This window comes from Motacilla alba, chromosome 19 (genome assembly GCF_015832195.1).
Source record: "Motacilla alba alba isolate MOTALB_02 chromosome 19, Motacilla_alba_V1.0_pri, whole genome shotgun sequence".
NCBI classification, from domain to species: domain Eukaryota; kingdom Metazoa; phylum Chordata; class Aves; order Passeriformes; family Motacillidae; genus Motacilla; species Motacilla alba.
Window position 1 is genome coordinate 10871903 of NC_052034.1, and position 27542 is coordinate 10899444.

The 27542-nt window shown below is 50.7% G+C and overlaps 3 protein-coding genes across 4 annotated transcripts; 1 reads left to right on the forward strand and 2 right to left on the reverse strand.

The window, feature by feature from the left end:
• The first annotated feature begins 4546 nt into the window (after positions 1-4546).
• LOC119709789 (C-C motif chemokine 4 homolog) lies at positions 4547-6279 on the forward strand. The gene is made up of 3 exons (XM_038157995.1): positions 4547-4807; positions 5304-5418; positions 5867-6279. Exons 1-3 carry the CDS (start codon positions 4660-4662, stop codon positions 5952-5954), a joined length of 351 nt encoding a protein of 116 aa, XP_038013923.1. The 5' UTR covers positions 4547-4659; the 3' UTR covers positions 5955-6279.
• A 6290-nt stretch (positions 6280-12569) lies between these two features.
• LOC119709685 (E3 ubiquitin-protein ligase TRIM39-like) lies at positions 12570-18224 on the reverse strand. Of its 2 annotated transcripts, XM_038157731.1 has the most exons (6): positions 17601-18223; positions 16840-16935; positions 14814-15044; positions 14687-14709; positions 14013-14125; positions 12570-13520 (listed from the first exon to the last, which is right to left on the reverse strand). In XM_038157731.1, the coding sequence occupies exons 1-6, from the start codon at positions 18036-18038 to the stop codon at positions 12949-12951; spliced, it is 1473 nt and encodes a 490-aa protein (XP_038013659.1). In that variant the 5' UTR covers positions 18039-18223; the 3' UTR covers positions 12570-12948. The 2 variants fall into 2 exon arrangements, with proteins under 2 accessions (XP_038013659.1, XP_038013660.1); XM_038157732.1 differs by lacking the exon at positions 14013-14125 and having other exon boundaries at positions 12570-13564; positions 17601-18224.
• A 533-nt stretch (positions 18225-18757) lies between these two features.
• Positions 18758-20180, reverse strand: LOC119709688 (C-C motif chemokine 5-like). Its single transcript, XM_038157735.1, has 3 exons — positions 19943-20180; positions 19560-19674; positions 18758-19093 (listed from the first exon to the last, which is right to left on the reverse strand). Exons 1-3 carry the CDS (start codon positions 20013-20015, stop codon positions 18994-18996), a joined length of 288 nt encoding a protein of 95 aa, XP_038013663.1. The 5' UTR covers positions 20016-20180; the 3' UTR covers positions 18758-18993.
• Positions 20181-27542: the final 7362 nt, after the last annotated feature.

The following is a 27542-nucleotide window of genomic DNA, read 5'->3' on the forward strand; positions in this document are numbered from 1 at the left end:
AGTAAAAGTGGGTTGGGTATTGATAGAATCATAGAATCAAAGAGTGGTTTGAGTTGGAAGGGACCTTAAAGAGTGCCTTGTTCCACCCCCACCCCGCCATGGGCAGGGACACCTTCCACTGTCCCAGGCTGCTCCAAGCCCTGTCCAGCCTGGCCTTCGGCACTGCCAGGGATCCAGGGGCAGCCACAGCTGCTCTGGGCACCCTGTGCCAGGGCCTGCCCACCCTCACAGGGAACAATTCCTTCCTCATATCTATTCTAACTCTACCCTTTTCCAGTTTCCATCCCAGCAGAGCTCTGAATTTTCAGCCTGGTCCTCCCTGCTTCTTTCTGGGGGACTCAACACTGACCTGAGCAAGGTGGGCAGAGGATGCAGCCCCAGCAGAGACACTTTTTCTGGTCCTCCCAGACATTTGGTGTTTGAGGGATGCTGAAGGAGGTGGGTTGGGCATGTCCCAGCCCCTGGAGCCAGTGGTCAGGGTGAACCAGGGACACAGCCCCACAGTCACCTCCGTAAGGCTCAAAAATTGCAAAACCTCAGGTTTTCCCTGTTTCTTTCTTTTCTTTTCATGCCAAGAATGGAGAGGTGTGTGGAGCAAAGAGGCTTTTTTATTTCACCCTAATTTGCTTTGAAATACTGTACAGTTCATCCTCTTTGGTTTGCTCTGCTTCAAAAGAAAGGCCAGGAAAAATCAGAGGCATCAGCCATTAGAAAGAACAGTATTCCCTAGAGTATTTTATTTTGTAAAATGCCTTTGCTGGAGAAGGACGGGACCTTCAGCGAGATACACATTTCTTATCAGCTATGACCAACTTCCTGTCCTGACATGACTTCGGGGAAACACAAAGTGTTTTCTGTGAACCAGCCACAGGGGACCAGCCAAGGTGGCTGTGCTCTCCCCTAGACCCAGCACACTGGAGACAGATGGTCCCCAGTCACTCCCACAGGCACAGATTCTTACTGGAGTCAGTTCCAGGATATGACATCATCTAAAAAATTCCAACATTCCTCCAGCAATGTCGAGAATGATGGGGGTGAAATTTCTGGACACTGGTGGAATGTCATCAGTGCTGGAGCTGGAGCTGGAGCAGGGCAGGATGGAGCTGCTGCAGGGGTTGGTGGATCTTGGCTTAGGGGCAATTTCTGAACTCAGGACACCTTTAATGACTTCCTTTTCTGAGTGAATCCAAATTCCTCAGCATTAAACCCTGCTATAAATAGCAACTTGCATCAGCCAGTCTCACAAGTTTTTTCCAGGTTCTCCTTTCATTCAAGACAGAATTTCCCTTTTTCTGATAGAACTTATTTTGGGCATTTGCTTTACTTAGCACTTTCTCCTGGGATTTTTTGGGGGACGTGTAGAAAACGTCAGTCGTATCCCTCTATGTAAAACAGGGCAATGTCTACCAGACTCCTTCAGATGGCAAATCCCACTGACTCCAAGCACTGCCCACTGGGTCAGGAATTCTGAAACCACCTGAAGGGAAAACTTCCTTGTTACACCACCACTTTGCTGTGTAATTAAATTGATCCCCCCAGAGATGCTCCAGCCCATTTTTTCCACTCTTACATGGCCATCTTCATGTCTCAAGGCAACTCCCAGGGAAGATGGTTTCTCATCTGTGACACACTCAACCTCCCTTCCTAAAAGGGGGAAGAGCTGGAAGAGATGACTTTCTCTTTTCATCATCATTGGAATGTGGGAAATGGGTAAGAAAATGTTTTTTAGGAGCATGTTGAATTCCAGGGCATCACTTGCATGACTGTAACCTCCCACCTCCGTCCAGCTGGCCATGAGCTGGCAGAGCAGGATCTTTTATCAGATTTCTAAGGAAGAATTAGATTCCTAGAAACCAAGCAACTTGGCTTTGGGGTTATTTTTGGCTCTCAGTAGTAGAAAAGTTTCAACCCTTACCAGTCCCCTGTAAGACACATTATCTAAACTAAACTGATCCTAAACTGACTTAGAAATTTTTGCTTTTATTAATTTCAAAATAGCCCCTGGGAGTCGAAAATAATTTGGTATTGCTTGCTGACAAAGGGATTAAGGCACAGACATGTTCAGCTGCCTAAAAGGGAAAATCTCTCATTGAAAACATTTGAATAATCAAAGCAGATCCCAAATTAATTCTTCTGTTTTCATGAAACTCATCTTTTTAGCAGAACATTCTTCACATTTTGCCATTGTGCGGCTTGGGAGCAGGACGGGAGCACTTGGCTGGGAGTGCTGGATCTCCAGGCATAACCCACAGATACTTGAAGGCTTAGTCAGAGGGGACAACTCAGAGGCAAACCACGTTCCTACATCCATGTAGAAGTTATATTCCCTGAGCTACCAGACAGGATCCAAGGGAGCTGATGCTCACTCCCTCCCAGGCCAGCTGGCGTCTGTCGGAACACCAGGTTCTCACCTCCTGCCTAGCTGGGCGCCTTGCATGTGGAGGCAGGCTCTCTCCTCATCTTCCCAGGATATTTGGAGACAAGCAAGATGACAAACAGAGTGAGGCAATGTTGTGATGCACTAGATTGTTATTCGGTTCTGCACTGGGTGTTATGTTATACAAATGTTTCCCCCCTTTTTTCTCTGATGGCGTATCCCTCAGATACACCTGAAGTCTTGTACCTGTGGTCTTGCCCCTTGAAGCCCCTCCCTTTGCCCCTCCCCACTGGTGTGGCCTTCTGTCCCCGCCTCCCATTCTGCGGGTATAAATGTCCCTTGAGTTGGGGCATTCCCTCTCTCCTTCACCTGGAAACCCTACGATGCAGATGTCCCCTTCCAGCTAATAAACAGGACATCAGAACCACGTGGAGAGAGAGCGCTTCTCGTCCTTTACTTCGTCCATGTAGGATCCGTGCGGGCATAAATCCCAAGCTAGCCGGGGGGATTTACAGCCCGAGACCCACGGGTTCCTTCAAGGCAATGGGATATAGACTGATGAGTGAGCCTGCAAGGTGCCTCTCTGCAAAGGGAAAGATGGAAATAGGCCTGATCAGCTATGGAAGGGGATGCTCAGCTTGGCAAGAGCCATATTTGCTTCATAGAGTAGATCTGCCCTCCCCAGCCTGAGTGAGAGACACCACCACAGCTCCCAGCAGGACCCTCCCTGAGGGTGGGACAAGTCAGGGACATCTCCTGTGCCTTGTCCTCTGGAGCCCTTGCTGCCCTCCTGGAGCATGGAGCTAACCCTGCATGGCTGGTGGAGAGCTGAAAGATATTGGGAAAACAACAGGTTATTTACAGAAGGTTCCTGGGGCAGTAACTGGAAACCCTTAATAGAAATAGGATGAGTCAGTACCCAGCGCTGCCGGGGGGAGTGCAGAGGTGACAGGGTGAGGTTGGGTTGCTCCATTTACATTTTAAACTTTCCACTGTTATTTAGGAACTGTCTATCAAGATACCACCACTCCAAATTACAGAATGGAGACATTCCCCAGGAATGTCTGCTTTCCTGTAGAGAACAAATATCCTTCTAAGAAATCTCACTACAGCTGGACAGCCCTCAGCTCTTCCCAGAGCAGTCATCACCTCCCTGCCCAGCCTTCCCTCTCCTCCTCAGGAAGTCTGTCAGACCTCCATTGCCCTCTGTGTGGAGGGTGGTGGCTTCTTCCCAGTGACCCATCCCTGTCTCAGCCCTTGCCCACCCTTCACAGAGCTCTTACTCTCTCCTTATACATTGTGCTGCTTTCCCAGTCTGTGATCATTTTCCCTCATGAGCAGAGACACGGTACCCTTTTCTTCACAACATTCTAGTTTCTGCCCATGCTCTCACTGCACAGTTAATCTGCTCCTCATTTTCAGAATCACTGTTTCCTTCCTCACCCTGCTCCTGGAACTCCTTCTGTCTCATCTTCAGGGTTACAAATATCCACACTTCTTTCAGCTCTCTGCATCCCCATGCCCAGACTACCAGTAGCTCTTGAAATGTAACTGTATAATCTTTATTTTTTAAAAAAGGCAACTGTTTAATTAAATTGTAATATAATGTCTCTTTATAGGACCTGGGGTGCATCAGGCAGTTCCAGGAGATAACAAGTAGCCCATCTCTGCATTCCTTTCCTTTAAATTGAGGTGGAAACTTGAGTGTTTCAGCTTCTCAGATTCCTCTTTCATGCCCACCACTACCTATGCCAGTGCCTGCAGCACTGTCACAGCTGCAGGACATGCCCTGAGGCACCTCCAGCCACGGGGAACACAGGCAGGACACTGGTGACAGCTCCCAACTCCTGCTCCTGAGCACCAAGGGCTTTGCAAATATGGGAGAAAACCCTGGTAAAGGAGACGTCAGTCTCTTTTTCCCCAACCAGCCTCATCCCACTGATGCTTCTGGGCTCTCCAGCACAGTTCTTTCATGGATACACTCTCCCCTCCAAGCTGCCGGGAAGGTTGGGTAACAGGAGACTTAACAAATGCAGGAACCTCCACAGAGGAACTTCTTACTAAGGGATAGGCATGAGAGAAGCAGAAATAGCCACAGTGACTGTTTCATATCCTGTGTCACTGGGGAGGCACTGAATCGAGCAGGGAGCTTCACTCTTCCGGAGCTGGGGCTGCTCTGTTCCATCACGAGACTGCACCACAAGTGGACTCTGGTGGAAATTCCACCATGCCTACGCAAGCCTCTGCACAGACCTCTCACTCCATAAATTGTGGGGCTGCTGATGGTCTCAGCATCAGACAGCAGAGGCTTCCAAGCTACCCTTGCCTGCTTCAGCTCCAGCCACCACTTCTCCGGCGACATGAAGGTGTTTGTGGTTGCCCTCACCATCCTCATTGCTGCCTTCTGCTACCAGACCTCTGCTGCTCCACGTAAGTCCAGGGTCTCCCCACCCTTCCTAAGTGGAGACAGGAGACATGTCGCTGCTGGGACAGCCCCTTCTGACAGCAATTCCACTCCGAGTCCCTCCGTCTGTCCCACCATCTTCTGGCAGGTGCTCCAGGGTTGTGAGACAAGAAGAGCTCAAAGACCATTAGCATAAAAGCTAGAGATTTGTTACCCTTTTTAGGGTAAAAGCACAACCTTGCCCCCTACCCCTGCTGCAGGGGTCAAATGTGGGCACCCTGAGGAAGGCTAGGGCTGGCCAGGATTGGGCTGGGAGATGTTGCCTGGTGGCATAGGCGGTGTCAATGCCAGCTCAGGGTGAACCCAACAGGGAAATAACTGAAGGAAGAAGAAAAAAGACCCCATTTTTTTCTTTGTCCTCCACATAATCCCTACTCCCTAGACCCAGGTATGGGTAATCACAGTTCCCTGCCCTGTCTCCCATCCCTTGCCACTGCTCATGACTGTCTTTGCCCTTCACAGTTGGCTCTGACCCGCCAACCTCCTGCTGCTTCTCCTACATCTCCCGGCAGCTGCCCCGCAGCTTTGTGAAGGATTACTATGAAACCAATAGCCAGTGCTCCCAGCCTGCTGTCGTGTAAGTCCCTCCTCTGGGGCAGGGGTGGTTTTGGGCTGAGAAGCCAGGGAGGGAAAGGCCCTTTTCCAAAGACAGGGAAGGAAGGCTGGGGTAGACAAGAAGTAAAGGTGATGCTTGGAGCACAAAAGCCATATGTTTCTCCTGCTCTACCCCTTTGCAGATAAAACTGGTGGCTACTGGATAGGATGGGCAAGGCGTGGAGCTGCTCATCTTTGGGAGAAGCGGGGCTTGGGCAGGGCTCTTGTCCCAGCCCTGGAAGTATCCAAGGCCGGGTTGGATGGGGCTTAAAACTACCTGGTCTAGTGGAAGATGCCCCTGCCCATGGCAGGGGGTGGAACTGAATAAGCTTTAAGGTGCCTTCCAAAGCAAACCATTCTATAATTCTGTGATTCTGTGATTCTTCATTCAGTGCTCTCCCACCAAAAACTGACCTCCTTGCACCCCACAGGTTCATCACCAGGAAGGGCCGGGAAGTCTGTGCCAACCCCATGGAAGATTGGGTCCAGCAGTACGTGAATGAGCTGGAGCTGGACTGAGGTCCTGGACAGATCAAGCTACTCCATGTCCCCAGCTGCTGGGATGGATGAGTGACCAGCTGGGGTCTACTGGATGTGCTTCAATGTCATTTAGAGCTAGCTGAGAAACTGAAAACATTCCAAAACCCAACTTAATGTTGTGCTATTTAATTTTTTATAAGGGAGGGATCAGCTGCAATAACTCTGAGATAAAAATATTTTCATTTAATATGTATATTATTTTTTTTTACCTGTAGACTCAGGTTATATTTTCTGTATTTAAGTAACTATATTTTTGACATAAAATTCAATTCAGATGTCAATAAATAAATATTTTTGTAAGAATCTTCTGTGTTTGCCTCTGTTACAATCCTTTGGGGTGACAATAGCTGAAATTATAATAGTGACAGCAGGTTCTTTATTTCCTTTTCCACACTGTCAAAACTCCTACAAGCTTTCTGTGTCTGAACATCCAGTTTTGCAAAATAATAACAAGAAAAGCCATGAAGGAGGAGTTGTGAGAAAGGCAGGGATTACATTCAGGTAACTTGTCTCAAGCTTTTTTTAAGGTATTTAATCTCCATTCATTATGACAATTGGAAACTCATTAAATTCCATTTCTCACCCCATTATAGTCAATCAAAATATTACCTTTAGGGGCTGAAATTTAATATATTGGCTATTTTAGGGAAAGCTTTCTGAGAGCTACAGATAAAATGGATCAGCTATTTCCAGAGCCGAGGGTAGAAAAAATATGTTTCACTGCAAAAATTTTAGAATTATTTCATTAAGCTCTCATTTAGCTGGGACATGAAGCTTGGCAGACATTGCCTCTCAGTAATACTTTGACTCCAAAACCTGCTCATCTCTGGAGATGCCTGTCCAGAGATGACCATGCCAGACCCCAGCCCAGGGCAGGACCTGCCCCTGCAAGGAAACATCTGCCCTGGTCCCCCCTGGAGCTGAAGGAAATGGAGCCCACCTTAGTGAAGGTATTTCCCACATCCCTGATGGCATTTCCCACACCATTGATGGTTTTTGGAATGCTCTGATCAGCTCTGGACAGGCTCTGTTGGATCAACAAGGAGTATTCGGGTTCTTCCTGCCTGGATCTCTGGTGCACTCCACGGAAAAATGCTCAGCTTACCAACACTGCGATTCCATACTGGATTTGGGATATCAAACATAAACACCAGTGGCACACAGGCCAGCAGGGCAGGAGGTGGCCCTGGGGAGGGGTGACCTTGAGCAGACACAGAGGGTGGATTGTGAGCAGGGAGAGGAGGATCAGGTGGGGCTGGGATGGATCAGGGGGACATGGGTGTGTCTGAGGGAGAAGGAACACATCGATCCTCACTCGGGGAGCTGCAGCCCCCAGCTTCTCAGCCCACGGGGCCCTGTGGATCCCATCAGTCATCCCACCCCAGTGCTGACTGCATGCAGCTTAAAATAGCACCCTGAGAGGAGGGAATTGAGGTAGAGAGCAGGACCAAAGCCCCCTTCCCTGAGACACTGCTAAGAGGGGAGGGAGCCCATGGCTGGGAGGTTCAGATGGACATCGCCACCAGCATGTGAAGGGGCTGGCTTTGGTGAAAGCCTGGACTCACCAGACCCTGCACACCCTAGGGCCAGCTCCAGAAAGCGGACTCATCTTGGCCGCTGAGTACCAGCCACCCTGGGTGCTGCTGGATAGATTCACCCTGAGGACTGAGATTGGCACAAAGCCTGGTGCCCAGAACTGCCCTCACTCCAGGGAACAGCAGGAACAGGAGACAGGAGGGGGAAGACCTGTGATGGGATTATCCCAAAATCACGTGAGCCTCCACAGTCCCTCTTGGATACAAGCCCTGCCTGCCTCTGTGGCACTGGGAGCAGTCCCACAGCCTCAGGTTTCTTGTGGAAGGACACAGGGTCATCCAGTGAGTACCATCCAGCCCAGGCACTGCTGGAGCCTGCGGCAGACAACCTCTTGTGCAGTGTCTTAAAGCACCCAGGGCGCATTCCTGCCTCCCACAGCCGCGCCCTCCCCCACGACTCCAGGGTACCTCAGCTAGCTCCTCACCGCTATTCCAGGAGCCTGCAGTAGCCCAGAATTACTCATGTCTTTCTTGATCTTACACCCACCTATGTGTGACAGCTCAGAAGAGCCACCAAGGAGCTGTAACTCCACACCCCCAGCAGAGAGGTGAGAACTGAGCACTTTCTGCAGAGGATGAAGAGTGGCTCAGAGCAGGCAGGGGCTGCAGTACCCATGGCACCATCAGCTCAGATCCTCACCCAGGGGTCACCTTGCCATGTGCACTGGATGTATTTGTGGTTGGTGCAGCTGTTTAAGGCTGATTTTGCTGCTAGAGCTGAAGCATGCAAGGAGACCCTGACACCATGCAGTCCTTGGGTCACAGAATCATGGAATCATAAAATCATGGAATGGCTTCAGTTTGAAGGGACCTCAAAGCTCATCCTGTTCCACCCCCTGCCATGGGCAGGGATAACTTCTGTTGTCACAGACCCCCAGCCGGGTAATAATTAGCATTGACTCCATGATTCACAGAAGGCTGATCAATCACTTTATTAAACTAGACTTACTAAGAAATCCATTGCTTTTATAGACAGTTACAATACAGGTGGACCCAACTGGTCCTTCAATCCAAACCCATCACCACTGGCCAATCAAGAAACCACCCTTGGTAAACAAATCTCCATAATACATTCCACGTGTTCACAACAACAGGAGCAGCAAGTAAAGATAAGAATTATTTATCAATGTTTTCTCTGATCTTCTCACAGCCTTTCCCAGCACAATGCCTGGGAAAGTTGTGCTGCTCTCTGTAGCCAGAGAACAGCTGCCACAACCTTCCACTATCCAGATTGCTTCAAGCCACATTCAGCCTGGCTTTGGACACTGCCAGGGCTGGGGGAGCAACAGCTGCTCTAGGCAACCTGTGCCAGGGCCTCCCCATCCTCAGGGTAAAGAGTTTTTTCTCCCCAGGAAGTTCATGCCCGGGGCTCAGGGCTAATTATGGTGTTCATCACTCCCATTAATTGGTCTCATGGGGTGCTCAAGTAGGTGGACACCAGAACCACAGAATATGCTGAACTAGAAGGGATCCTTAAGCTGAACAGATGAAGAGAAAAGTGGGGCTGGGACCAAGAGGAGGGTGGAATTTTCTCTGGATTCAGATCAAAACAAGAACAATGCTGTTAAGGGGTTTGGAATTTGTAAACTACTCATCCTGAAATCAGAGTGTGGAATTTATTGAATATTTTGCACAATGTATATAATTTTTTTTTGTGGGGGTTGGTTGTTTGGTTAAGTTTGGGTTCTTTTGGTTTTTGGTTGTTTTTTGGGGGGGGGGGGTTTTTTTTTTGTGGTTTTTTTTTTTTTTGACAAAAGTCTAGGGCAAACCTAGCTGTGAACAAAAATTCCATCATTACTATGATAAGAATATCATTATTATAATATATGTGCACATGTCTCCATATTTGCTGTTTACATCACTCTAGTGTGTCTGTAGGCATTTTGAGGCACACCAAATACCAGAGGAATCGGAGGCTAGAGTCCAGCATCTCACAGAAGGAGGAGCTGGGCTGTGCTGATGGGGATATGGATTGAAGCCAGTCAATGTTCATGGTCTGAGCTTTTACATCTCCACTTTTCAGAGGGGAATTAGACACACTGAAGGCAAAATGTTTGTGCACCCAGAAGTTTGTGCACCCAATTCTGTGCCATCCTCCCCATCCCAGGGCCCTGGTTTGCCACAGGGAGGGGAGGCTCAGTCCTGCATCCAGAACAGCTCTTCCCAGAGACACTGTGGGCAGGGGGTGTGTCACTTCTGAGGGACCAGAATCCAAAAATATGATGTAAAAGGGGATGGGTTTGTAAGCTGCATACAAAAGTAGTGTTTTCCTAAAGTGATGAAATATCCCAGACTTCCAGGGCTAAGGAAGACACTTAAGTATTACAGATCAAATTGTGCCTGGCTGTTGCCTTCTCTGTGATGGCCAACAAAAGGCAGAAGTGGCCATGAGGAACCAAAAGAACATTTCTGCTGAGTTCTTAGAAAGACACAGATGATGACTCACATCTCCCTGAGATGATGAAGCATTTTCTTCTAGAAGAGAAGGATGCAACATTTTTGAGAAAGCACATTTCTAAAGCTGCAGGTCTGTTAACTGTGCTGAATTGTAACAAGGGACACCGCCAGTGCCTGGGAGTGAGCAAACTGCCCCAGGGGCCAATGCCTAAAGTGCCACTTTAATCTACTGATTGCTCAGAAAAACAGTAACACCCAATCTATGGTCCCTCTGCTGGATTTGGTATCTCAAGGGATTCCTGCCTTCAGCCAAACCACACCCCTTGATCAGAACAGTCCTTGGCTGGGGTAATAGATAGACTGGATGACCTTAGAGGTGTTTTCCAACCTGAACAATTCCATGATTCTATGATTCTCTGCTGTGCTGTGCAGCCATTCCCTCTGGATGAGGCTGAGCAGGATCTGGTCCTTGCAGGACAGGGTCTGTGTGGAGGCTGTAGCCAGACATCAATGCACTGCCCCCAAGGACAGGTACAAACTCCATTTGCCATGGCTTAGAGAGAAGTCCTGCTTGCGAAACACCCCAGGATCAGTTTCAGGGCAGTAGGGAGCTCCCAAAGCCAGGTCCCAGTGCTCCCAGCTACTCTCCAGCTGCCCATTGCCAACCAGTCTGGGCATCAGAGGGCAGACTGGCATCTGCTCCAAGCAGTTCCTTAGAAGCACATGATGCAGAGTCCACCAGATGGAAAATATGGGAGCCTACTCAGAGCTATCGCATACCTTTGACCTCCACTGTCCCTCTCAGGGGAGGCAGATTCATGATTGCTAGAAACACTTTGGGTGCTACATTGGGGTGAGCTCACATCCTTTCTATCATTCATTTCTTCCCCTGCTTGCAAGATCTCTGAATTGTTGCACTTCCTTCTGCTTCTTCTGGAAACACTTTGCCCCGCCCCAGCACTGTAACAAGTGCCGCTTGTCCATCACCCGCCAGGATCAGGTTGCTCTGGACAGTTTCTATTCCATCACCTCCTCCCACTCCTGGTTCAGTGACATTTACCCTCGTTCCTTCCCTGCACAACAGGTTTCTGTGGCTGTCCTCACCACTCCCTCCACCAACTGCCTCTGATTTCAGCTCTTTGTTAAGGCCTTGAAGTTTATGTCCTTTCTTATCTCCTCAGGCTCCATAAACTCCTTCTCCAAGGAGTGAATGTAAGATCACAATCTCCATGTAATATCTCCAGGGTGTCAATGCACTGCAGGATCCACTGAGACCTATCATCCTTCTCCTTCCTTGGATGTGGCAAAGGTGAGACTGAGCTTGTCTCGCTAGTCTGTTCTCTCTGTTGTGCAGCCTCCAAAAGCAAGATCCTGAAGGAGTGTGGGACTCCCCGAAACACAGCAAAACTCAGTCAAGAGGAACTGCTCTCCCAGTCCACCTCATTTATTCATTAGAAGACTCCTAAAGCATCATCCAGGACATCCCCAGAGAATTGGAGAGAGACAATTTACAAGGACCTGGAGTGAGAGGACAAGGGGGAATGGCTGCCCACTGCCAGAGGGCAGGGTTAGATGGGATATGGGAAAGAATTCTTCCCTCTGAGGGTGGGGAGGCCCTGGCACAGGTTGCCCAGTGAAGCTGGGGCTGCCCCAGCTCTGGAAGTGTCCAAGGCCAGATTAGGCAGGGCTTGAGCAACCTGGTCTAGTGGAAGGTGTCACTGCCCGTAGCAGGGGGTGGAACAACATGAGCTTTAAAGTCCTTTCCAACCCAAACCAGTCCAGGACTCTATGATGAATTGTGCTGAGCATTTCAGACTATGTTTTATGAAATCTTATTTTATTTGCATTGAATAGGACTTCAAAATAGGCAGCTTCTTGATTTCTGTCTGAAGGACATTCTGCATAGCCACTCCAGCTGGTAGTCCAGGGCTGGTGGCACTGCTTGCACCCCATGTGCCATGGGGCACTGTTTTGTGCACTGAGGGCAGTGTCTCCTCCTCCTGGCCTTATGCCAAGAGACCACAGCCCCACTCAGGTTCAGATGAGCTTTTCCTCCAGTGACACACTGGCAGCCTATTCAAGGCAAGAGCCTTAGGGCAGCAAGACAGCCTGGAGGAGAAGGGATGTCCCAGGGGATGGACAGACCAAAGGTGAACACTGGAGACAGAGTTTGGGCTATTTTTCTTTCCCTGGATCTTACAGCCTTGAGTACCCCTGCCCTGTGATGGGCAGCTCCCCACACTTAGAGCTTTCCCACTCATGGGGTTTTGAGGGGGGGTGGAGGGGCTGCAGCTGACAGACCTGGAGGGGATCTCCTGACCAGGGGACCAGAGACAGCAGCACAGGAACCACCCACACCCAAACAGATGTCCTCTCTCTTCACACCAGGCCGCAGTACCACAAGGCTGGGGTGAAGCCACCACACAGGCAGCTGCCACTCCCAAATCCCTGCCTGGAGAGTGCTGCTGTGTCCCACACATGCCTCAGTGGGATCTCTCAAGAACCCTCTGGGCTGGAGAGGATCAGGTCCAGCAGCACCCTTTGCCTTCTGAGGTATTTTGGAGTAGCAGCACTACAAACCCAAACCATTAATCACACAAGGTTCCCCAAATCAAGCCTTTATTGCTTTATTCCAATACAATTCACATCAAAGTCAGCACTACATGACAGGCTGGGCACATACAATGCTCCAGCAGCCTGTGAGAAGAGTATCAGGGTATCAGTGATCAGGGGACTCCCCTGTCCCCATTAGTGGCACAGAGGGTTTTGGCACATTCCTGCTGCTAAGTGCCTTCCCAACACATGGCACACAGTGGGTGTCACACATGGCAGGTCACCCCAGCAGCCATAACCATGTAAGAATCCTGCCAGGACACTCACCAGGGCACTGAGGTTTTCCCCTAGTGCTGCCCCACTCACTGGGAGAAGCTGGTTGGGTTCTCAGGTCTCTGCCCACCAGTGACAAACCAGGGCAGCCACTCTCACAAGATGATGCATCCGGTCCCCTGTGGGTCCCTGACCCAGGAGATCACCAAGGGTTCTGCATTTCTGCCCCCCAGAAAGGCACCCAAGAAAAAGAGAGGCCGGAGATTGCCTGAGAACTTGTCAGTGAAGGTGTAAATGTGGGAGCGGTCGCTTACGTTGTAGAAGGAGATCTCTCCCGCCTCGTAGTCCAGGAAGATCCCAACACGCCGGGGTCTCACGCTCAGGGTCAGGGGGGAGACGGGTACGGTCAGGGCCTCGTAGGTGCCCCCGTTTTGCAGCCGCAGCACCCAGTAACCATTGTTGGGGGAGAAGAGGACAGAGCCTTTCCGGCCAGCAGCCTCTCGACACAGCCCCAGGCCCCACTCGGGCTTGTCTCCCACCTGCACCTCCCAGTAGTGGCGGCCCGAGAAGAAGCCGGGACTGCCCAGCACCACCGGGGTGGTGCCGAACCTCTTGGGGTTGTCAAAGAGGGACAGAAGCAGCTTCTTGCTCCCGCGCCGGACGCTCTTGCGGTCCTCAGACACAGTGAGGTCTGGGTGTGCCGTCTCTGGGTCCAGAATCACGTCCACTGGACAGAGAGAAGGATGGAAGGATGGACAAGGCTTCAGGCATCTGCAGGCACAGACATAAACAGGTGCCTGTGACCTGAATGCTGGGCTCTCCCAAACCATCCCACATCCCACAATTATTTGCTTGTGGTTTTGCACAGCTGGCAGTGGGGAAGCACTGCCTGGCAGTGGGGAAATATAATATCAAAATATTTGGTGTCAGGCTGCAGAGCCAAGCCAAGGAGGGCAGTTCCACAGCCTCAGAAAGAGGTCTGAAAGCAAGAGGTCATGGGCAACATGGCGCTTGAAACCCCCGAGGGACATCCTGGGCTTCAGGGTCCCCTCACAATCCATCCAAGACCACAGCAAAGGTCTTCCCACCATGAAACCAGCCAGAACTCATCAGTGCACAGACTTGGAGCAGCTGGACAAAGCTTATTGGAAAAACCTCCCTGTGTCCCAGGGTACTGGGGAAAACCAGAGCACATTTGTGCCAGGAGCTGCCCCCTCACCTTTGAACTTCTTCAGCATGTCCCTCATGCCCAGGCAACGCTCAGGAATGCTGTAGTTTTCCTTCAGGGTCACAGACACAGCCTTGGGGGATTGGAACTTTACCCCTTCACACCTGAGAAGGGAGGGATGCCCTTGGGCTGTATCCAGAACCTGCACCATGGCCCCTCTCCAGCTGGGAGGGAGGTCAATGCCCTTTTGTTGCCCATTGCCTCCCTGGAGCTCTGGCTGGAAAGAGCACTAGGGATAATTACTTGCATATTAGCAATCCAAATGAGATCAGAGTTAAACGATACAGGGAGCAGCAATGCCAGGCCTGGGAAGGAAGGAACAAAGCCACCAGGCAGCATATCCCTTAGGAGGGGATGCAGCTCACATGTCACAAGCCAGGCAAGACCTTGGCTCAGAGCTCCTGGAAAAAGAAGATGGAACCTCTGAGGGATTGTCTCAGTCTGTCCTGTGTCTACCCCAGGAGGACCAAAGCAGATGCTGGGCAGGGAGAATGGGATGGATGTTGTGGAACAGATGCAAACATCTGCCTCAAAGCCTGCAGGCATCCAGGACAGTAGGAAGAACAACTATGGTGCCTGCCAGGAATAACCATGGGTACCTGCAAGGAATAATCATGGGTACCTACCAGGAATAATCATGGCACCTACCAGGAAAAATCACCCACCTACTCAGGATGCTTTTCATGTCCTAGAAGAAGACAAAAACGACTCTGGGTTTGTCTGGGCCAAGCCACCCACCCAGGTGACAAAGGCACCCGGGCTGAGTTAGTTGTGCTGGTGGCAAAGCCTAACCTTGAGCAGCCCATCAGCTGGCTGCTGGCTCTTCCTCTTTATCTCCAGGATCAGCTCCTCCAGCAAACACTTCTCCTCCACCAGCCGGGTCAGGTTTTCATTGATCAGCAGCAGAATCTGCTTCTCTTCCTCCTCCAGCTTCTGGAGCAGTAACTTCTCCTCATCAGCCAGCAGCCGATGCAGCTTCCCAAACTCACTTACAATCCTCTCTCGCTTTTTCTTTACTGTCTCCTTGGGATAAGAAGATTCATGGGGTGAACATTATCCAGGCAGCCAAGACAGAGCCAGATGCTCTGGCATCCATGCCCGGCATCAGGCCCTGAGAAAATACTGCATTTTTGTGATAAGTGCATGAATTTAAAAACCAGCCAGAGGCAAACATGTGCTTCCACCTCACTGTAGTTCCTGCTCCACATCCTCAGCAGCAGGACTTTGCCTGGGGCATTTCTGCTCAGCTGGACCCTAGAGGTCTGGGGTGTGTTGGGCTGCAAGGAGGTGCCCTCAGGTGTTGGGGTAGGTTTTTATTACAACTCATACCTCCAGCCAAATCCAGGCTAATAAACTGCTTGGGCAGGTGGACAACGCTGGAAAAATCTCCAGTTAAGAGCAAGAGGTAGAAAAGTCATAAAATCATGGAATGGTTTCAGTTGGAAGGGATCTTAAAGACCATCTGCTTCCACTCCCTGCCATGGGCAGGGACACCTTCCACTAGACCAGGTTGCTCCAAGCCCAATCTAGCCTGGCCTTTGACACTTTCGGGGATGGGGCAGTCAAAGCTTCTTTAGGCAACCTATGTCATGGCCTCAGCACCGTCACATGGAGGAATTTCTTCCTTATATCTAATCTAAATCTCTTCTCTCCTAGTTTAAGACAGTTCCCTCATATCCTGTCTCTATCTGCCATGTAAAGGAAGCCCTGGGTGCTGTGGAGGATGGAAAGGCAGAGTCCAGGAGGCTCCCTGGGTTTCACTACAAGGTGAAGAGCCAGTAATTGGCAGGGTCTGCCAGTGCCTTAGGGCTTTTCACCTCATCCCTAAAAGCTGGCTGGAAACCTGGAGCTGCAGAAAGACACTCTGTAGCAAGCTTGGGCCAGGAAACCTCAGAATAAAGAAGATAAAGGAAAGGAAATTCTTTTTTTTTTCCCCATCCAAGTACTTGGACCTGAGTCATGAAGACTTGATAAACCAGGACAGCCTCTTCCCCCCATTACCTGGGACTTTTTGCTCTTTTTGCTATAAAATCACAACCAGAGGAAACTGGAGGCAGGTGAGCCATGACCCTGAGCCTTGACTCAGGCAGGTGGGAGGACGGTGACACAGCTCTCACAATCTCTGTCCTTCTCCCGCAATAGGGACAGAGGGCTCATAGGGACATCCTTCAAACCCACCACCACTTGTCTGGACTGCCACAGTTCAAAGGAGCTGAGCAAAAAGCTAGGGGAGTTCAGAGAAACCTGTCTTCCCTGCCAGAGCTGATTACCATCTGCTCAAATTCAGGGCTGGATAACTCATCCAGCAGTTTCATTTCCTTTTCTCCAGTTACTTTTACTTTCCAGCTTTCACTCCAAGAGACTTGACTTTGCTGGCATCTGCTCTTCCCAGAACTGCCTGGAGTGGGACAGAGTTGCAATAATTCAGCTTTTTTTTTTCTTATGAAAACACTTCAGGTTCCTGTTGCTGTGGAGCAGAGCTCACCACACACCTCATACCTGGTCTGGAACTCAAGCACATGTTGTAAAACAAAAGGCAATAAAAAATAGCTCATGTCTACTTGTTTAACCAGCATAAAGTCCTCCTGATTCCAGGGAATCTGGCATGCTGCTCCTTGCAAATCTTTTTATAGAGCTGCACACGGTTACTGAGCCTAGCTCCCAGCATTGCTCATACATGTGACAGCAGAACATGGGCACACAGCCTGGAGACAATGATAAATCTGTGTCCCCAGACAAGATCATTCAGGGCGTCTTTTTTTGTTTTAATCCTGATACCTCTGAAGATCACTCTTTTAGAATTAAGACAGGCACCTGCCTTGCACTCCTGGGTTTTCATCCTTTCTGCTGACTCACGCTTCTTCACCTCCTCAACTTCCTTTAAAAGACTCTCCAGGGATTTCTGGAGTTTGACCTGGAAAGAAGAAAAATGGGCTCAACTCACCCCAACAGCACCCGCTGAGTACTGTAGATTGTCTGGGTCCCCTCTGCCTTGGGGGAGACACTGTCCCAGTGCCAGGCAGTGCCAGGCACTGGCACCCGAACAAAGCAGCTGTGCTCTTCACTCCACTCACAGTGTTAACCCTCCCCATGCTCCGCAGGTTTCCCCTATGTTTTTCCTCGCTATTAAGTTTCTGGAGACGAAAGCGACAACCCTCTTTCAATACTGGGGTTGGAAGGTGTTGAAGGGTGGATGGTGGCACTGTCAGGATCATAGCTGGGATGTGGGATTTGGGTGCCAGCATCCCTCCACCGGTGCAAAATGTCATCTGGGACCCACCGGCTCAGCTTCTCCAGGGGTTGTGAATGGGCAGGAAGCCAGGCTGCGCCCCTGAGCTGGATGGGTGAGCCTGGGTCCACCAACAATTTGGAAGATAAGACAGGTCCAGCCTTATCCCTGCAGCGAGAGCGGCTGGGGGAGGGGTGGGGGGGGGAGGAAGGAAGGTGACCGTCTGTGCCACCCCTCCTTCTGTTTTCCCAGCGATGCCACTGGGCATGTTGGGGTCCCGGTGGCCGCACACCCCCGTGCCAGAGTGCCTCGGGGCAGGACAGGGACCCCGGTGCCTCACCCTCCCCTACCTTGTAGACGTGCGCTGCCTCTTCGATGGGGTAGACGGTGTGCGGGCGGTGGTGCAGGGACTCCCGACACACCACGCAGATGGGCTCCTCGTCTTCCTCGCAGAACAGCTTCAGCCGCTCGTCGTGCTGGGGGCACAGGGGGGTCCCCGGCTCCAGCTCGGGCCCCAGGCCGCCCCGCAGCCCCAGCTGGCGGATGCTCTCCACGATGTTGGCCAGCTGCCGGTTGGGTCGGAAGCCGCTGCGGTGGCAGGAGGCCCGGCACTGCGGGCAGGAGAAGGGTCCGTCGGCCCACAGCCCCTTGTCCTGGCAGTGCTTGGCGATGCAGCCTCGGCAGAAGTTGTGGCCGCAGTCGATGCTGACCGGCTCGCTCATGTACTCCAGGCAGATGGGGCAAATGGCCTCCTCCTGCAGCCGCTCCAGGGCACCTGCCAGCGCCATGGTGGCCCGCAGGTCTCGACGGGCACTTCCCTCGCCCCTCGTCAACCAGCAAAGGCGGGCTCGCAGGCAGGCATGGCTGGCACGACGAGGAAGAGCGGGCAGTGCCACGAAAGCCTGGAGGAAGAGCCGGTCTCGCTACCGGGTAGCACCGGCCACGGAGCCTCCGTGCTGCTGGGGGGAGGAGCTGGCACCGGCCGGGACAGCTGCAGCCAGCCCCAAAGGCTGGGACTGCCTCCAGCCCGGCAGGGCAAAGCCCGAGAAAAACCCCGCGGGGAGAGCGGGACCGGTTAGGTAGCACCAGCACTAACCCGTGGCCAGAGACAGCCCCGGGCCGGGACAGTGGTGGAGATGGGGTCGGGTCTGGTGATGGCTAAATTCAGTAGCCCGTGGAGCCCCTGAGGCACCTGTCCACTGCCCAGAGATGGTGGCCGAGGTAAAGGACCCCTCGCCACACCAACAATTGTGCCAAAACATCCCCCGTGACACCCACCCACTGCAAGGAGCCGGGAGTTTGGAAATGTGCCGCGGCAGGAGGCAGGCAGGACAGGCAGGATGAGAAGTGCTTTCCCTTGCATGCACAGAGGGGCTGGGGGACAGCCAGGTGTCACCCCATCATCCACAGACCCTCGAGTGTCAGCCTTGACCCTTCCAGCCATTGCTACACACCCCAGTCTCTGTGGAGCACCCCAAGAACTGCTGGGAGAAGTTGCAAGTTTTGCTCCTTTTTATTATACAAAAATAACTTCAACACCTTCAGTACAAAGGAGAATGAAAAGTTTCACTGAAAATGTCAAATAAATTAAGACTGCCTTTGCACAACCTTCCATAAAAGAGCTAAACACTGAGTTGAATACCCTGCCAAATTCCCAGGCAATGAGAAAATAGAATATGTCTTGGAGGTGTCTATGAGAGCACATCCTTGCAGAAGTGGTGCTCGGAGAGAGCAGGGTATTGCTCATCCACTGTGCTTATTGTCCTTTAATTGATTTGTTATGTCCTGGACCCACTTGTCATTAGGGTTGGCACAGACCAGCTTGTCCTTGATGGTGGTAAATCTGGAAAAGGAAATCCAGTGAGGAGAGGCGAAAGAAAGAAAGACAGAGAGAAGAGTGGGACCACCTGCTCCACACCCACAGTGACACCCACCAGACACCTCTACAGGCTGCAAAACAGCCCTAGGGAAATGGGGTGGGGGTGGCTCCATGTCCTTACAAGAGTCTTGCTCTCTGCACTTAAACCACTTTGTCCCCAGCATCTCTACCTCTGGGCATCTGGGACACCATCCTGGCTGGGTCCCACTGTCTGGGGTGAGGGGGGTGACCAGCAAAAGCTCTTTTGACTCAAATCTAATAAGGACGTCCACAAACTGGCTGCCTGGGATGTGGGACTGCCCTCTGATATGTTCCCAGGCTGTTCTCCTCATATGGGAAAGCCCCGCCCAGTGCTTTTCCATGTCAGGATGAGGTATGATGTGGGGTTCCCTCACACTGTCAGGACAAGAAGGGCAGGAGATTTACTTACATCACAGCTGGTGGAGAGCAGTGGCTGCCTGTGTGCTCATACTTTACCACACGGCTCAAGGACAATGGTCTGGTGATGTACCCAACACAGCAGGGACCATAAAAGTTGAGAGAAACTGGAAGAGAAGTTTTCTGTTACATCAGACCAGGAAAAGTGCCAATGGGGAGAAGTAGGGTCAGAAGATGAGAAGATTCCCCCTGGAGGAAGTGCTGCTCTCACAGTGGGCTCCCACCACAACCATCTTCCCATCAGGGAGCCAAGGTAAGACAGGCCTCTCCTTTCCTACAGCAGATGCTAGTAAGAGAGAGCTGCCAAGCATTACTAGACCTTATACAGCAACAGAAAGAAGAGACAGCTCCTTGGAGAGGAGAGACTGAACTCACTTGGAGAAGAGGTGGCCTGGTGGCAGAAGACAACCACAAAAAGTACAGAAAGGGCTGCTGTGAAGGTCTTCATGGTCCTGTTGGGTGGAAGTGAATTGTAGGAGTGAGGCTGGACTGTTGCAGAGTGTCCCTGACTGTGCCTGGTGTGGGATCCCTGGGTTCAGCCTTCTTTATATAGGGACACAGCAACCAAGGATGGAAACATTGCTGAAAGCCATGACACAATGGAAAAAGTGCAGTGTCAAGGATACCACATGGCCTTGCAGAGGAAACTGTCCAGAGCCCTGATGACAGCAGCGTCCTGACATGGCACAGGGTATGATACCACGGGTGATAAGATACCATGAGAGGACAGAGAACAGGATATGACCTGTCATTTCATTTCCCCTGACCTAAGGGCTCTGCAGAAAACCCAGAATTAGTAATTCAAAAGATCAGTAGGTGGACCTCTTGCCTAGAAGTCACAGCAGTGGATGAAGGCCAACCATGGTTGTCACGCACTTGTGTTTCCCAGAACATCTGCATCATGGACAAACAGGAGATCTCACCTCTGCCACAGCAACTAGAGCAGGGAAAGTCTGAGAGTCAGGATGACCCCCCATGTGGCCACCCAGCCATGCTGGGTCCCACTTGCAATAGAGGCTTCCTCCATGAGACTCTGAAGGCCATCAGTGCATAAATGTGCAGAACAGAGGGTGGAGCATGGTGCAGTTCCAGACTTGGGCTCCTCTTATGTCCTTGAGCATCCCTTGCAACAAGTTTTTAGGTAACCAGTTCTGCTACATCACAACTTCTCAAATACTAGTGACAGCTAAAATAGTACTTAGTTCTTCATGGACTGGCCACTTCCAATTCATGGGACTTGGCCACTGATGCCCACAGAGAACTTTAGGAGCTGATGACTGTGTTAGCAGAGTGAAGCTGATCAAGATGGTTATTTGGTTCCAGCAGTGTAGCACTAGCACCCCCCTGACACTGCTCTGTCATTGTCCCAGCTGCCAAACATGCACAGAGAAAAGCTTGGGTGATTCAGCACGTATTGCTTAGGATGGAAATGGTGTCTGCACTGTCAGAAAAACTGTAGGAAATGTTACATCCCTCCAGAAGAGCTCTGCTGTTTTCCAGGCAAAGGTTTGTGGACAAAGCCTCAAGAGAGTGGAGGAAGAACGAAGTCTCCATGGTGCTAGGAAATGTGTCTGGGTGCTGGGCAACCACAGCCACAATGGGAAAGCCACAGGAGCAGGCTGCCTTTCCTGATGGCCCAGTAACAAAAGGAGGATGGTCACAAAATAGAATCCCCCACCCAAAGTGGGGTTCCTTGTAGGAAGCCAGAAGAGGAAATCAAAGGAAAATTAAGATACTGCCTGGAAGGGTGGATTGCAGGCCTGAGGCTCCCAAGTGCTTCAGGGCATGTGATAGAAAATCAGCACACCTCAGGAGACTGAACTCCATGGAAAAGTGAGGCAGATTCATTGGAGGGTGCAGGATACTGCCATGGTGGGGTTTGTTTTACACAAAGCTTTTTCTCTCACTACAACACTCTGTTACTAAGCATAAACAAAACTGAGCCTGGGTGACACCACACATGATGCTTTGGTGCTAGGGAGGTGCAGCTACAAGCCTGGGGAGTGGGCAGCTGAGGAGGACCTGCCCAAAGAGCCCTGGGAGCACAGGGCATGTTGCTGGGTTTCTGGAAAGACATTTCCTCAGCAGAGACATACCTGCCCCTTCCCACAGCAGGCAGGCAGGCTCCATACAGCCCATGGGTTCTCTGCTGCCATCACAGCCCAGTCCCCAGCTTAGCCTTGGCACATCCGTTCCCTTCTCTGAAGCTCTTTCTCCATGGATTGGCTTGCTTTCATCCCAGCTCCTGCTAAGGGGTTAAACTCTCAGAGTGAGAGTCAGTTGAGACAGTTGGAATCAAGGCTGAGGTTTTACTTGTGAAGAAGACTCAGAATATCCTGCTCCAAACAGCTGATGAGCTCAGGATTCCTCTGGGATCCTTCCTGCTACATGACTTGCCTTGTTCTCTGTTCTAGAGCCCATTCAGATACTGGGATGAAACCTGGTACCTCCAAGGGCATGAAGTCCTACCATCATCATGGATCCAGTCCCCCCTACACTGCACAGAGTGGGACAAAAAAGGTGTGAGGAGACTGAAACCCAAAGCTCAGCAAGAAGGAGTGCAAGGACAGAGACAAACTGCCTGCACACCTTAGGAGCAGGAATGCTGATGGAGCTTGGTGTGCCACTCCAAGGGAGACATGGAACAAAGGACGGAGGAACAGGGAGGCACTGCAGTAATTCTCTGTTGAAATCAAAGCAAATATAAAACAAAGCATAGAGTGACACAACAGTGTTGTGGATAAACTCCATGGAAAACAATGCAGCTGATGAAAACTAAATCAAAGGAATTATTTAGATGGAAATCAAAAGCTGAACTTTGCTTAACTCAGAAATACATATTACTTTTCTCACCTCTATTTATGCTACTAACTAAAGTCAATCAAACTCCACCTAATCTGTAAGTGTCATCAACTGTAACTTCATCTTTTCCCAAGAAAATAATATAAATATGGCTGAAGTGGGGAGGGAGGTCAGGAGACTCCAACATTTTTGCTGTCAGTTATTATCAGTGGCAACTTCTAAACCTGTCACAGTGTTCTCTGAGCAGTGCTAATAAACTGCTCAGTGTGAGTCACAGAATCATGGAACCACAGAATAATTAATGTTGGAAAAGTCCTCCAAGATCAGGTGTCACCAACATCTACTCCTTCCATCCCCTGCTCCTTCCATTTCTACCAACACATTCAGAAACAAACTTGCACAAATTCCCATTGAGACCAACCCTGCACTGTTCTGACACATCTCCACACAGGGACCAGAATAAAACTGAGAGGAGGAGAACAGACTGAGGAATGAGCTTGAGCCTCCTCGCTGATGGCTCACACAAACACAGCCCAGTCCAGAGCAGCTTTAGTTCAGTGTTCTGGATGTTTCACAACATTCAACTACAGTTTTGATCGAAATGTCAAGATTTGTTTTGAAAAATCAGTATTTTATAGCAGGAATTTAAATGTGCCTCAACATTGTCAATGAATTCTCTCTTCTTTCAGATACATCATGCTGTATTTCCTGCTTCCATTCAACCAAAAGGAATTTTGGAGGTTTTGACACCTCTGTTATTTCCCCTATTCACTGTTTTCCTCAACTTTGTTCCTTCCTTAAAGATTCTGTATTCTTGCTCTTTCCTACTAAGACAAATAATGCAAACCTCTAAATATTTTGATTTCTAAAACCTCCTCCATATTATACATCCTAAATAGTGGCTATTTATGGAGTCTGTGAAACCTCCACCTTATGGCGTGCTTCAGCTATAGATAGAAACCAAACACAGTATCTTTGGATCCACCACCAGGACAGGTTGGGGATGTGGGAGGGAACCTCTGCTCAGCCTTGAGGGTAGCCTACTCCACCACACCACCTCCTGGGCTGGAGCTATATGTGGGGGATCACTTTATCACAGTGCTCCTGAGAGCTGCTGGATCACTAATGTGGGAAACTGGGTTTAACTGTGAGCAAACCAGCTGGAAACATGGGGCCAGAAAGAAAAGACTGGGGGCCAGAGATCCCAGGGTGGTGCAGCTCCAAGCAAGATCTCAGATGAGAATTATTTTAAAGAAGAATTGAGACTTTCCACATGAGAATTGAAGTCTGCAAGATGATAAGTGGCCTAGAAAGAGGGCCAAAGCAAATAATCACTGTCTGCCCCAGAGCAGGAACCATGGATTGTTCAATGAAGTGGGCAAGAGGAAGGTTCAAAAGGACCAGAGGGAGGCAGCTCTTCAAATGAGGAGCTCCTTGCCAAGGGATATGGTGAGGACAAGGAAATTTCCTTGCGTCTGAGATTGGATTTCAGGGTGATAAACTTGAGAAGATTTTGAAAATGAGAATGGTTGGAGGCTGAGAGCACACTACAGGGTGCAGTACAAATATTGATCTGTCTCTTCAAGGGGTCTGCTGTGGCTACATCTAGAGGTATCAAGGCTGATGTAGATGGATCCTTAGTCTACATCCTCTGCAACTGTTCATCTTTGATTCCCCAGGACAAGTGGTCCAATAGGACCCTCAGGGCAACAGAGCAGCTTGCGAAATTGCATTTAAATCCCTGGACTGAAATCTACAGGCACACCAGGATGTGCCTCCAGATAAATATTTTTGGTAAATATCAGCAGAAAGACTCCAACAGTTTCTAAGCACAGAGCAAGGCAGAAATAAATAGCTGCAGTCCATGCAATTTTCCAAGACAAATTTGGGGCACCTATAAAGCTTCACTTTGTGACCAGGAGTCTAAAAGAGCAGGATGTGGCTGGATGCCATGTTGGAATGTGGCCCTCACAGAAATGTGGTGGTACTTCCCAGGACACCCAGATGATGCTGCTGGAGCTGATCAGGGCTTGTCCAGCAGCTGCAGCACAGCATGACAGGTTTAGCCACGGTTCAGAGAAAGGAAAATAAAACCATTTGGTGTTGGGTTTGAGACAGGCAGGACCTGAAGCTGCCAAGCACCAGAGTGATGGCTGCATTGTCCTTGCACACTCTGCCGCCTGTTGTCATCAGCTGGAGGTACAGGGGACATCTGCAAGTTAGGCCATGGAGTTGCAGGAATCCTGAAAACAACATTTGACAAGAGTACTGGTGGATGTTGGATCATGGAAAACATAGAAATCATGGAGTCATTCAGGTTGGAAAAGACCTCTAACATCAGTGAGTGCAGCACTGCCAAGGCTACCACTTACTGTAACCCTAAGCATCACATCTCTATTTCTGTTAAATCCCTCCAGGGATGGTGACTTCACCACTGCCCTGGGCAGCCCATTCCAGTGCTTGACCACTCTTTCAGTGAAGAAATTTTCCTTAATATCCAACCTCCCTTGGTTCAACTTGAGGCAGTTTCCCCTTGTCCTATCACTTGTTCCCTAGGAGCAGAGCCTGACCCCCACCTGGCTCGACCCTCCTGCCAAGGAGTTGTAGAGAGCCAGAACATTTCCTGTATCATAAAGGGAAGACAGGGATATACTGGCTCTCCAGATCCATGCCCATGCCCTGCTGCAGCACCTGCCTTGTGCTTTCCCAAGACTGCTCTGCAATGAGCACACAGCTCCCACATTCAACTCTGCACACCCCAAGTCTTACACAGAAATCCTTTCCTCAGTAATCCAACTCTGGCAGCCAAAGCTCCCAACACAGAAATAAAGGAAGAATTAGGAAGAATTTATTCACAGAAAGGGTTACCAGACATTGGAATGGGCTGCCCACAGAGATGGTGGAGTCAACCATCCCTGGGGATGACCAGATATGATACTTAGTGCCATGGTCTAATTGACATGGTGGTGATCAGTCATAGGCTGGACTTGATGATCTCAGAGGTCTTTTCCAACCAATTGATTCTGTGAAATCAGGCTTTCCATGTCCTGCCTTGGGAGAGACTTGGGCATGGTGGGGTGCTCCAGTTGGACCTGCTGGCCATGCCAAGGGGACACTCTCCAGCAAGTGGCAAAAACACTTCCCACCTCCAGGTCCTGCTCATGAGCTGGTTTCTCATCTAGGCATCTGCTCCTGCAGCCCAGTGTCCCAGTGGAATTCAGGTCTTCTCCTGCAGATCCATCTGGAAGCCTCTTCAGCTTTGCTTTTGAATTCTTGGGGAAGCAGAGGCAGTAGCTGAGGCTTCCGTGCAGAAAACACAGAAGATGATGTTTTGAGGTTACAGCCCTCCTTGTAACACCTGGGCAAGTATGAGACCTAGACAGGACAGAGGTGAGGGGCCCATTGGACCTCAAGCACCTTAGCCAAGCAGTCCTCTCCAAGACCCTCTCCCAATCCCAGGCTGTTCTGCCTCCCATGCTCTACCAAGACTGCAATGCTCTCCAATGCTCTCCCAGGTCCTGCACCAAGTCTGTCCCTGCCCCACACAGCAGCCCAGGATCTCTTTGGGAGCACAAGCAAAGACTCAGCAGCAACATCTGTTTGCCCAAAGCATTCAAAACATGGGATCAAAAGATGAAAATTCTCCCTATGCTCCCATGCCTGCTCCTCCTGGCACAATCTTTACTCCCCAAGGACCCTCCTGCTGGGTCTGGACCACTACCCTGCCCTTTCCAGCTGGGTACTTTGGCTCAGAAGTTGTTTTTATCCCAGAGTCTGAGCAAATTACCCCATCACCAGGCCAGGGCTGCATCTGGGGCTGCAGGATTTGGTTTATGGAAGGCCTGACATAGCCACTGCCCTTTCAAGACACAGCCCCAGGAATTGCTCATCTGCTTGGGTGGGATCAGGATGATGTGCCTTGGAATGTGTAAAGGGACTACTTAAGGGGATCCATTTGGGATCCATTTTTCCCACCTCCAAGGGGGAAAGAGCAGGATCCTAGCACAGCCCATTCTGGCACAGCCAGCGGGATAACAGAGGAAGGACTGTGGAGCTCTGTGATTCTGTTTTCCTGTTGAAACAAGGGGGATTTGTGCTCTCCTGAGCCCAGGCCAGGCCACGGGAGGGTGATGAGTGTTGCAGCAGCACCCTGGGACTCTTCAGCTCTGGCTGGGGAGGGAATTGTAAAAACAGACTCTAGCTCCCACCCCCTGCAAAAAGAGCATCCCTGAGCCCCAGACAGGGCCCATAGCCCCTGCAGTCCCTTCTGGCCCCTCTCCTGCCACTTGTCCTTCTGCTTTGGGTTAAGGATGTCCTGACAGAATGGGAGCTGACCCCCTTTAGAGTCCTGTGGACAGGAGCCTCTGGGCATGGAGCAGGAAGAGGGAACTGCCCTACGGAGCCCTGCAACAGGGGAAGGATGAGCTCCAGTCCCCCCTGCCTGGTCTGAGCAGCACTTGATGGGTGCCACATACTGCTCATCAGGAAAAAAGACAGGGCACACATTGTCCTCTCCCTGTCCAGACAATGTCTGTCCCCACACAGGCCAGACACTCCATTGAGGGCCTCTGCCATCACCCTTCAGTCCAGCCTCTTGGACAGGAGTAAGGACAGAGCACTCAGAGCAGGTGAACCCCAGGCATGGCTTCCAAAAAGGACCTGCTAGGGAGAAAGAGCAATGCTCAACCTGCTCTACCTCCACCCTGCTCAGTTTCAGCTCTTCCCCATTATCTCCCCATAGAACCTGAGACAGAGGAACAGACGCTCCACAAGAACAGCTCTGTGCCTTCCCCTCTCAACTACCTGAAAACAAGGCATCCTCACCCACTGGAAAGGAGCCTTTCAAATCCCTGCAAAGCCTCACAGCACATTCTAGCAGAGATGCTGCGTGGAATGGGCCAGCCCAGGGTGGTCTGACCAGCTCATGGGCTGGATCCCAGTTCCATCCTGTTACAGCCCCTTCCTGGGAGAGGCAGGAGCAGCCAGTAGAAACAGCCTGTCCTGTCCCATATCCAAGCACGTTCCTCTGCTCCTGCCCAGGTCCCAGAGTGAGCACTGAGCCCTGGCTAGGGAAGAAGAGGATGTGGCTCTGCTCTTCAATAGGAGGGAGTAGCTACACCAGGCCCCAGCCTAATGGTCCCTTGCCATGGGCTCCAGGAGCAGGATGTTCTGA

What these genes read in the sequence shown, in the direction of transcription:
- LOC119709688 (XM_038157735.1), bottom strand. Translation starts at nt 20,015, where the DNA reads ATGAAGACCTTCACAGCAGCCCTTTCTGTACTTTTTGTGGTTGTCTTC. An exon ending in CCAGGCCACCTCTTCTCCAA is followed by an intron (nt 19,675 to 19,942) that starts GTGAGTTCAGTC and finishes CTTCTCTTCCAG; the next exon opens with TTTCTCTCAACTTTTATGGT. An exon ending in TGCTCTCCACCAGCTGTGAT is followed by an intron (nt 19,094 to 19,559) that starts GTAAGTAAATCT and finishes TTCCTTTTCCAG; the next exon opens with ATTTACCACCATCAAGGACA.
- LOC119709789 (XM_038157995.1), top strand. Translation starts at nt 4,660, where the DNA reads ATGGTCTCAGCATCAGACAGCAGAGGCTTCCAAGCTACCCTTGCCTGC. An exon ending in CCAGACCTCTGCTGCTCCAC is followed by an intron (nt 4,808 to 5,303) that starts GTAAGTCCAGGG and finishes TGCCCTTCACAG; the next exon opens with TTGGCTCTGACCCGCCAACC. An exon ending in TGCTCCCAGCCTGCTGTCGT is followed by an intron (nt 5,419 to 5,866) that starts GTAAGTCCCTCC and finishes TGCACCCCACAG; the next exon opens with GTTCATCACCAGGAAGGGCC.
- LOC119709685 (XM_038157731.1), bottom strand. Translation starts at nt 18,038, where the DNA reads ATGGCGCTGGCAGGTGCCCTGGAGCGGCTGCAGGAGGAGGCCATTTGC. An exon ending in CAGCTGATGGGCTGCTCAAG is followed by an intron (nt 14,710 to 14,813) that starts GTTAGGCTTTGC and finishes GTCTTCTTCTAG; the next exon opens with GACATGAAAAGCATCCTGAG. An exon ending in ATGAAAAGCATCCTGAGTAG is followed by an intron (nt 14,126 to 14,686) that starts GTGGGTGATTTT and finishes CTCCCTTCTCAG; the next exon opens with GTGTGAAGGGGTAAAGTTCC.